At 35.9% G+C, this 11,618-nt stretch overlaps 1 protein-coding gene across 2 annotated transcripts in view; it reads right to left on the bottom strand.

Annotated features, from left to right (window-relative positions):
- Positions 1-4,169: 4,169 nt before the first annotated feature.
- LOC150079805 (uncharacterized) overlaps positions 4,170-11,618 on the bottom strand; it is a 61,694-nt gene continuing 54,245 nt past the window's right edge. For both annotated transcript variants that reach the window (XM_090383754.1, XM_090383753.1), the window contains exon 6: positions 4,170-4,374. In XM_090383754.1, coding sequence (XP_090239880.1) covers positions 4,219-4,374 — 156 coding nt within the window. In that variant the 3' untranslated portion in view covers positions 4,170-4,218. The remainder of the gene's footprint in view (positions 4,375-11,618) is intronic.

Genomic DNA, 11,618 nt, shown 5'->3' with positions numbered 1-11,618 from the left:
GGAATTGGTCCTTGAGGTTGTCACAGACATTCTCTCAGATATGCCAGACAAGCTGGGCTTGCTTCCTGGGAGTCTAAAACACTGATGGAACTGATATTTGGGTGACACGCAAGTCAAGTGGACCCAATTTTGGCGAAGTTCGGACAGTCTGTAAAAGTCAAATCCTCTGCTTGCACCTTCACGATGGTGGGACTGTTAGTAATCCTGGGTATAACCCCCATGCGCAAGCACACTGTGGGTGACCACCCAGGTGTAAACCAACATAAGCAGGGAGTCTAAATGTGGCACCCACACCACAAGGAGGAATGCAGCCCTTCTGTGTTACCAGGCAATACTAGGTGGTAGATGACTCGTCAACCGGTGCAATACCACCACTTTGCTTATTAGAGTCTTGAAGTGGTGGAATCCATGTTTTGTCTCCAGAGCTAAGTTCTGGTCAACCCTTCCCCATCTCTTCTGTCATGCAGTATAACCATCTTTTGAGGCTATGATGAACAACATGGCAAGATCCAAACTTCCTTACATTTCGAGAGTACAGCTCTAAAATTGTGTTCGCAGGCCAGCCGCTAGTTAGTACACCAGACCGGACCAAACCTATTGGTAAATCTCTAGGCTTTTGGATCAGCTAGTGTATAAATCTTGCTACCTCTACTCTACCAGATAGTGACTGGAGGGTATCCGAGTAGTGGGTATGCAGGGGACATTATCAAGGCCACGTTATATCAAGGATGTGGGTATATTCTTCCCATGTACACGCCATATCCAAAAATTTCATTACTTCATACAGCATGTATGAAGTAATGAAATTTTTCTCTTCCCCCACAAACCTTTTCTTGCTTTTGAATACATCATGAATTGCCAAACTAATAGAGCAAACTTATCTGCGAAAAGATCTAAACCTCCCAAACACTTCCTAGTTCATTTCACAAATCTACGTGGTCTCAGTTCTAATCTCAACGATGTCCACTTCCACTTAGTCTGTCAAAACCCATGTACTTTTTGTACTTGATGATAGCACACTGCATTCCACTTTGAGAAACCTTGCCCTGCTCAACCAGCTTCAACTTCTCAAATATCTGCTACCAATTCCTTAAATTCCGATCTCCAGGTAATTCTCCAGTAGAGCAAAGACAACTTAGTTGTTTTCAATCCTTCTAAAACTCAGTCCTGTCTTATACCTTGCCAAAAGGATTCTTCTGCTCGTATGCTTATCTTTAGTGGCACTCCCAATTTCTAGGCAAGATGATATATCTCTCTTGGGGATTACCCTGACTTCTAATCTCTCTTGGCACAAGCACATTAAAAATATTGCTTCCTCTGCATCCAAAAAACTTGGTTTTCTCTTTTGCTCTCGTTATTTTTCTTCCAAACAGCTGCTCACTCTGTACAAATCGCAAATCCACTCTACCATGGAATATTGTTCCCATATCTGGGCAGTGCCCCCAAAACCTCTCAGGCTCCTAGATTCCATTCAGAAGAGGGCAGTTAGGTTAATTAATGACTCATCTCTAACAGAGTCTCTCCACTCATAGATGTACTGTTTCTGCTGCATGCCTTTTATACAGATACTTCCATTGGCACTGTTCTTCTAAAATGACTTGATAATTTATTTACAGATATTTCCATGGGCGCTGTTCTTCTGAATTGGTTTCTATAATCCCCACTCTCTCTTTCAAAACAGTCCACACACGTGCCACCACCACCAGCAATATCCATTTACTGTCCAACTTCAAACTCACAGAACTAATTTTTCATCTTTCTTGTTTATTCATTCAACTGCCGTTTTCTCAAACAACCTTCCTTCTTATGTATTTCCTGAAAATTACAGTCCACAGAAGTTCAAGTCTAATGTCAACAAATATCCTCTTTCATCTTCTCCACCTGGACGTGGAGAAGATTTCATCTTCTCCACGTGGACTAATGTTATTAGTGGAGTTCCTCAGGGTTCAGTGTTGGGTCCGTTGTTGTTTTCGGTGTTTATGAATGATATTGATGATGGTATATCAAGCTTAATGTCCAAGTTTGCAGATGATACAAAGGTTGGCAGGGTTGTTAAGGACACTACTGACGCTATGCTGCTGCAACAGGATCTGGAAAGGTTGAACAGATGGGCTGAGAGGTGGCAAATGAAGTTTAACATTGACAAATGTAAAGTACTACATATGGGAAACAGTAACCCCAGAGCAACGTATCAACTCTGCGGTACTACACTGACAGTGGCGGAGAATGAAAAGGACCTGGGGGTAATTGTGCAGGCAGATATGAAGTTCTCTGAGCAGTGCAGACGAGCTGCAAGAGTAGCTCATTGTGTCTTGTCAATGATATACAGGAATTTTTCTAGCAGGGATAAGGAGGTGATTATTCCCTTGTATAAGGCAATGGTTAGGCCACATCTTGAGTACTGTATACAGGTCTGGAGGCCTCATTTCAAGAAGGATGTAGAGCTGCTGGAACGGGTACAGAGAAGGGCAACAAGATTAGTCAATGGAACAAATTACAGAGTCTGGAGACTAGGCACTGGCAAGGTGATCTGATAGAGGTGTATAAGGCTTTGAATGGTTTGAGCATGCTCAATGCCAATGGGATTCTTCCTCTTGCTCAGAATAATCACCTCAGAGGGCATAAATTCAAATTGAGGAAGGACGGATGTCGGATAGATGTGCGGAAATTTGCCTTTGGCCAGCGGGTGGTTGGTTGGTGGAACCAACTTCCATCACTTATTGTTGAAGTTGATAGCCTAAACAAATTTAAGGCTCAACTGGACATGTATTTCGAACGAACGGAGGGGTGAAATGGGAGTGGTTTTTTTTTTTTTTTTTTTTTTTTGGCTGATGCTGAATAAGCTTGCTTTCTTGCATCATATGCCTCTACTAATTCTAATATCTCCAACCCAAGCACGGTACTAAGTACTATAGGTTCTAATACTTCTCGTGTTTGGGATTTTCATAAAAAAAAAAAAAAAAACACAGCTGCCTAAGCCTAAACCAGCACAACCTTGGTTTATGAACCACTTCTGAGGAAAACTACTATGTCTTCAGATCCTTAAGTATGGTTATTTTTTATTCAAATGTTATTAAAATTTCATATAATCCTATGGTAGGTGTTATTGAAAGATAGTTAACTATTTTCATATACTTTTTAGAAAATCTGTCCATTTCCCTTTTTCTTTCTTTCTTATTTTATAAACAAAAAAATTGGCTTGATTAGCTGAAACAATACAACTTCAATTTATTCTGTAAATAAGAATTGCTACTCGAAGCACTAATAAAGTGTATAAATATAGTAACATAAAATTTCTGAAAAGCTCATTAGTACCATTCAGGTTTCATAATGGGGAACCTTTGCTTTAGACAAAGGTATGCCCACATCACTGCTAAACAAGTGTAATGCGTAACCAACAAAATACCTGCTTTTAGGATTCTCTCTCCCCACGGCTAACTAATTCAACCACTACTTTAAAAAAAATTTCAGAAGTTCAATTATATACAGTATAATAATATAAAAATGCATATGGTATTGATATACCATATGCATTTTTATGCATGTGGTATATCAACCTAAATAGGAAAAATTTTCTAAAGACACTTAACAGTGTATACTATATCATGTTAACTCAGTATTCACAGAATAATACACAACATACTATCTGACATATCTGGGAATAAAGCAGTGTCAGGCACTATGAGCAAAGAATAGTTGCAATTCAGTTTTTTTTTGTTAATCTTAATATATATTAAGTATATATTATTTGATGCATTAAATATGATACATGTAAACAACAAGTGGAGTGCTAATGTTTGTAGAAGAATTGAAACTCATTAAAAAAAAAAAACTGAAAAACTGAAAACCAAAACAAAGTGCAGACATGGATGTAACTTCACATATTTTTGCAAAATATTTTTAGAAATGATACCAAATATGAATACTTTATTATATCAATGATATCATCAGTGATACACTTTCGTGGCATGTGTATACACACACATAAAAGAAAAAATATGCATCAACTACATGTAGAGCACAAACTGATTATAGCTTGCTACCTGTATGTGTCCCATTATTAACCATCTTGTATGAAGCCCTTATCTGGGAAAATGAAATTCATTAGCTTGATAGTTCATAATTTACAAATCAATAGATACTCAACAGTCCACAAAAGTTTACACTGATCTCAGTATTCACAACTTTAATTTCTTTCCTGTACATTATGAATATTTCCTAATCATCAAATTTAAAAGAATTGACTTCTGTTGATATAATACCACCAGAATAGCTTCCTCTTTTCTTTTTTGTCTTCTCATGCCTGAAATCCCTACCTCTCACCTGCTTCAATACATGATTTGCCCTCTCTCCCCAAGATCCCCGGGATCCTCTCTGTAATTTAAAAAAAAAAAAAAAATTAATTTAATTAGCCTTCAATTCTTTACCTATAAGCTTCTAGTTTTGTAACCTTAATCTACCTTTACTGTGACCAACACTTTATACACCCACAAACCATACCTCTCAGTTTTAAACTATGTGAAAAGTTGACTGCAGTAAAGAGGGGAAAAAATTATTTTTTGAATACCAAGGAAGAAAATTAAAAAAAAAAAAAAAAAAAAACTTTAGTATTAGTAACGGCCGCATGGTGCAAGAAAGCCTATGGCTTATGCTGCACCAGCCAAAAAAAAAAAAAAAAAAACCCGAACAAAACAATGATAAAAACAAAAAATAAATAAATAAATAGATAAATAAAATAAATAACTAATTAATAATAATCAATAAATAAAAAAATAAAATAAAAAATAAATAAAAAGGAAATTAAACCTATCATCCTATGCGCTTCCCTTACCCGAAAGTACTATCCAGATGACCTTTGAATTTCCCCAAACTGTCGGCCTCTACCACCCATAAAGGCAACTTATTCCAGTAATTTATAACTTGCTGGCTAAAATAAAACTTCCTGCAGTCCAATCTGAACATTTCCCCCCCGTAACTTGAATTTATGTCCCCTAGTTCTAGCATCATTTATAATCTTGAAAATTTTGTCCTCATTCATTTTACTGATGCCTCTCAGAGCCTTAAACACCTCAATCAAATCTCCTCTAAGGTGTCTAGTTTCCAAACTCTGCAACCCACATATTCGAAGTCTTTCATCATAAGGAAGCCCTTTTGCCGATCTCACCAGGCGAGTTACCCTTCTTTGCACCCTTTCAAGAAGCTCGATGTCTTTCTTTAGGTGCGGTCTCCATACTTGAACACAGTATTCCAAGTGTGGTCTAACATAAGCCTTATATAATGGGATTATCACGTCCCTATCTCTACTTGCAAAAGTTCGATAGATCATCTATAGGACACCATGGACCTTCCTTGAAACCTGTTTACAATGATCAGAGAATTTCATGTCTGACCGTATCTTAACATCCAAGTCCCCTTCCTCCAGTACTGGGTTTAGTTGAACTCCACCAAGTGAATAAGTTATTTTGGAATTACTGTTTCCCAGGTGTAATACCTTACACTTTGTTGGATTAAAGCATAGCTCCATTTTTCTGACCATTCCTGAAGTCTATCTATGTCTCTCTGAAGAAGCTTAGCTTGACAGTGATCATACCACAGTGATCATACAGCGTACCACAGTTCAATTGTATTCATTCTCTGCGCAATATCTACCCATTTAATACAGGCCATGTAGTACCTTAAGGCATTGTAATTTCCTTTTCTGAAATTAAAACCCATTCCTTTGCCTTTAACTACTGCTACCTATCTCGTCATCATCCACCAATGATGACGAGACGATCACTTGAAACATATAACAGTATAACTAATAATCCTTAAACCAAGTTAACATTTAACTTGTCAATTGATGCATGAGATTTTTGGTCTCCACCATTGAAAATATACTTCCTGAAAAAATTACCTCACCATGAAGTAACTCGACTTCCTTCAGAGAAACTATAAAGGGTGAGTTTGCAGCAACAAAAACCATTTGATTTGTACTTATGAAGAGACAAAGTCAAAAGGTCCTGGGCACTCATGCAGCAGTTGTCTTTCAAAAAACAGTTTTGTTTTAACAGAGTGCCAATTCACACAAACAATTTTTTCAAAACTGTTTTCAGAAAAATTCATTTATTCACATTTTGAAGCATTTCCATATCTTCCAAAAGAGTCATCAAAACAAGAGAAATGAATACATTTGCAATTCATTTCAGATCCCTCCCAGACCCCACTTTCTGGATAGAGGTCATTGTCTGTTGTGTTGATTTAATTTAGGAAAGTGTTTATTGATGCAAGTCATCTTGCAGTTCCTGTGTGAACTTAGCAGTTTTTAATAAGAACTCCAACTGTACTTTTCCTAGTTTTTGAAAAGTTTTACAATTCCTCCAAATTGCTGATTTGGAGAACCCACACCTCTTCAAAGAATGACAAATGACAAACTAATTGCTATACGGTCACAAAGCTCTGCAGTTATGAAGCTACAGATATTTCCGATGCTGAAAAGAAGATTGCAAAATACATGTTTGTAAAAGCTTTTAAGAGTTGTAAAAAGAGATATCTATATAAACTGTCTAATTGTAAATATATTCTAACCAGTCTGTCTATTAATAACCTTGAAGAATCCTATTTATAAAATGTTTTTGTTTAAGAATGTGCTTATTTTAACTAATAACTTTAACTTGCACACAGGTTAAAATTCAGCACAGTATGCTATATTCTTGATTTTTTCTCAGGATACTGTATGACTCAGCATAGTCTTCTGAGAGTAATACAAACCCTTGATATGGCAAGCACTTCTATATATGTTTAATGCAGAACATAAGGTTCCCCCTAATAATGTGGTTATAGTGCCAGGCTTCTCAATTAAATTACATAAAGGGCCACTAACCTTGACTGTCAAATCTCTGGCGGGCCAATCACCAGCCAGTGGGAAGTAACACTTCTAGTCCCTCATCATGTCCTTGTAGCTAGGCTCATAGCTTGTGTGTGAAATTTGCAGGTGGTGTTCCATATTTTCACAAGTGAGCAGCCCGTGACCACCAAATACGGAGGATGTGGAAAGATCAGGGAATGACCACCGCATATCCTCGGAGCAATATGGCCTTAGTTGCTAATGCTCCTAAAAACCAAACAACAACAACAAGTGAGCTCCTGTATCTTAACTTGATGAATGTTAATTAGCTCAAAGTACTTTCACAAATCCAGGTCAACTCAAACATTGTTAGAATTTTTATAGCCACTGTTGTGATTTCAAGATATTCACTGTTGGTGTGCAGCTCTATCCAAAATTTGTGTAGTGAGTAGAATTAATATAATAACCTTTTATTCTGTTGTAAATTCACACATTTCCAATTTAAACTGGGCCTCATATATTTAAAACCTCATCTTTTACTTCCTGCATCCATTCAGATGACTTCTACTGATAGAGGGTTGGAAGCAAATCTTAGTGCACTCCGTTTGCCTTCCAGATTTTTGAATCTATGATCAAACTCACTTTTCAGTTTAAGAATTCTAATATATCAGTTTCATACATACTGGTCACTTCATCTTGAAAATTTTGAAGAGTAGGGAAAAAATAAATTCATTACTTCTTACATCTTGAATGAAAAGCTGAAGTTTATTTTTGAAACTTAAGACAGACTCAGAGTTAACTGATATTTTATCTTTTCCTTCGAGACAAATTAATTTTACTGTTTTCAATATCACTGTCTTCAATCTGCTACAAAAAAACTCAATTTTTCTTAAATCCCATTTCCTTTTCAGCATTCTTCCTTTGCTTAACCACCTCAACATTGTTGTATGCAACCAGGTCAGGAAACTCAGCATCAATATCTTTTAAACCCTGTTTTAGCTGCCTGTGTGACAGTTCTGATTTTGATTGCAGAAAATTAACTAATTTGATCATTACAGTCAGGAGAAAGTGAAAGTCCCCACTCAGTTTTGAAGCAGTATGTATAATACAGTAATAGGAAATAAGATTCTGTTTTGTTTCTTTAAGCCTGCCAACAAGCCCACTGCTTTCACCTATCATGGCTGGAGCCCCATCTGTTGTAAAGAAAAGCACATCTTCACAGTTCTAAGTTCTTTGGAAGTAAATAATTTTACAACTTTATTACAGATTACCTCTGTTGTCCATCCATGTAGAGCTATTAGTACCAACAAATACATTACCATTAATGAATCTCACAATAATTGCAAGCTGGGCTATATCTGTGCAATTCGAAGTTATCTATGGCTAAAGTAAAGTATATGAATGCAGATAGTTCAGCAAGCAATTGATCAGCTAGGTTGTTTGTGAGTTCACGACAGTGTTATATAGCCAAATCATTTTATATAGGAATCTTTTGAAACTTTAACCCTCCCACAATACTTTTACTGTTTCTAATATGCATTGTTTCACCACTTCAGCATGAGCTGAAGGGTAGCATTTTCTCAGCTAGAATCCACAATACTCTCAAAGAAACTTCTGTACATTTTTCCTGTGATGCACAATATTACGTTAGCATGCCTGTATGATGCTTTTAGGTTATCTAGTTTACTTTTTCTAGATTTTGAACGTGAGGGAATTACACAAATCATTATGCTTGGTCCCATAATGTCTTTTCAAATTACTTAGTTTAGCAATTGACAAGACTTCGTTATAGATTAAACACACAAGTAAATTATTATTAAGTAGTATGAAACAAAAGTCATTTGTCCATTCTGTTTTAAACTGAAGTTTTTTTTTAACTCCCAACTTTTCTTCATTTGGAGAAAGACATTTTCGGATAAAATTGAATAAAAATAATAATAAAAAAAAATAACAAAAGATGTCCATATTTAAATTAAACATTTCGCATAAAATGCATAAATAAAACAATTATAATTTTCCATTTTTTAAGGAGCTAATGTAGCATTGAAAATTGGTTGGATTTAAAACATTTACATTGAATTATAAAATAGCTATATTGGCAGCCACATAAATAAACTTAGTAAGCAACTTTCACGACAGAGGTGCTATGACAGAATGTTAATATAAATAATTATAACTTAGCTGTTCTCACTTGGTGAGAAATTCAAAATAACTTATATGAAAACAAATTTATATTTATTAAACTTGTACTGATTTTTTTTACAATTTCTACTTTTCAGCTGCTAATTGGCACTCCAGTTCAAACAACCTGGTGGGCTGGAAGTGGCCCACAGGCTACCATTTGAGAAGACCAGTTATAATTTGTTTTTTTTATGTTTCATATGAATGTGGGTTGAAACAGTGGAAGGGAGAAAGTGCATATGGTTAAATATATATATATATATAAATGATATACATATGGAATCCCCAGGGTTCAGTGCTGGGTCCCATTACTGTTTTCAATATGATATTAAATTACTTGTGGAGTCAGACACAAAGTTCTCTGGGCAGTGCAGACAGGTTGCTAGGACAGCTCACAGGGTTTTGTCAATGACAGAGGAATTTTGCCAAGAGGGATAAGGCGGTGACAAGGTGATTATCCTATAAGGCAATGGTTAGGCCACATCTTGAGTACTGCATACCGGTCTGGAGGTCAGGAAGGATGTGGAACTTCTGGAATGGGTGCAGAAAACAGCAACAAGATTAGCAAGGGGAACAAAAGGATATTCCTATCAAGAAAGACTTCAGTTCTGAAAACTGTAGCATCTGGAAACTAGGTACCTAAGAGAAGATCTGATTGAGGTGTTTAAGGCTATCAATAGATTGATAAAGCTAAATGTTGGTGGCATCTTTCCTGTAGCTCAGACAATGGACATAAGGGAATGCAAATTTAAAACTGAGGGAAGGAAGGTGGTTACAGGTTAGATGTGTGGAAATTTGCTTTCAGCCAGAGGCTAGTTGATTGTTGGAACAAACTTCCAGTCTGATGTTGCAGAAGTGGGTAGTCTGAATAAATTTAAGGAAGAATTAAACAATTTATCAGAAAGAATGAAGTGATGTGGGAACTTCTTTTTTTTCTGATGCTATATAAGCTTTGTTCCTCGCATCATTTGCCAATACTAATCATTAACATAATGAGATTTATCTTAAATCCCACAAAAGTTTGGCAAACAAGTGATATAAAAGAACTTCAGTAATATATTCAAAGTATCTTCGATTTGTTTAAGCAGTGGTTCTAAACTAGTGGGTTAAATCCCAAGGAATTGAAGAATAATATCCTGATGGGGGATGCATCATAACAGTAAGGCGGTCATGGAATTGCAATGGATTTTTATTTACTTGAAAAGAAATCCTATAACTGCTACGAAGAGGAGCAGGTTAGTCGCAATCAATCTTAATTTTCACAATCACTGATCACTCACGAAATAAAAAAAAATCTTGTTACATCCATGTACGTTCATTTAAATTTGAATCAATTTAATTTTTAAATTTAAAATTTTTGATGCAAATTTAAATGAGTACCGAAATGAAGTACTTCACTGCTTTGTAATAAGTAGACACCGATTATATGCACTAAAAACAGGTCAAATATGAATGAAAATTTTACATTTATTATTCATTACAATTAATTGAACCACAATTTCTTTATATATAACATGTTAAAGTAATAAAACCATTTATGAAAAGTTAACCTTTTTTTTAAGTTTCCCCTTTCAAACTCATACCTGGAATAATTTTGTTACAATACATAGTAATATATTCTCCAAATAGGCCCCTCTGGGGTTGGGTATATTCATAATATAATTTTAAGTATTTTTCACCAACCGTATGTTGAAATGACAAAATAAAATAAAACGAAAGCCAAAATTTTGATAACTTTATAATTAAGCTTACAATAAATTACTGTTTACAGTGGATATAAAACAAACAATTAAAATATCATAAAATACAATAAAATATACCAGGTTAAAAGTGATAAAATATCTGAAGCTTTCGAAGGCTCTGCCTTCTTTCTCAACAGTACGCTTTTTTACTTTAAAGTGCAACTTTAAATACCTGCAGGTTCACGGCACATGTCACGTGATTTGATGGCACATGCACTGTTCTTGTGCGTGTCGGAACCGAAAGTGGCTCAGAAGCGCGTCAGGTGGAATCATTCATCCCCTCAAAGGATCACTGCCTCAAAGAGGGGATGGATACGCATACCCCCGTCTCTATTAATATTGTTCTCGATGGAACTAATCCACAAGGAAAATCCGCCGTGGCTGAACACTTTGGGGAGAAGCAGCACCATATCTCCCTGGACAAAGCAGTTATCATTGACTGGGCGCATAGGTTTTGGGACCGCAAGTGGCTTGAGAGCTTGTGGATTAGTTCCATTGAGAACAATATTAATAGAGACATTATTAACAATATTAATATCTTAATATCAATATTAATATATTAACAATATTAATATCTATCAATAATAGATATTATTAATATTAATAATATCAATATTAATATGAGTATCCATCCCCTCTTTGAGGCAGTGATCCTTAGAGGGGATGAACGATTCCACCTGATGCGTTCCCAAGCCACTTCCAGTTCCGACACACACGAGAACAGTGCACGTGCCATCAAATCACATGACATGTGCCGTGAACCTGCGGGTATTTAAAGTTGCACTGTAAAGTAAAAAAGCGTACTGTTGAGAAAGAAAGCTGGTTGGTTGGTTGGTTATTAGAAGTTTAATGGCGCATCAGCATCTAAG

The sequence above is a fragment of the Mastigoproctus giganteus genome, chromosome 10, assembly GCF_048544385.1.
Source record: "Mastigoproctus giganteus isolate SK-2022 chromosome 10, ASM4854438v1, whole genome shotgun sequence".
Taxonomy (NCBI): domain Eukaryota; kingdom Metazoa; phylum Arthropoda; class Arachnida; order Uropygi; family Thelyphonidae; genus Mastigoproctus; species Mastigoproctus giganteus.
This window is presented reverse-complemented; position numbering and strand designations above follow the sequence as displayed.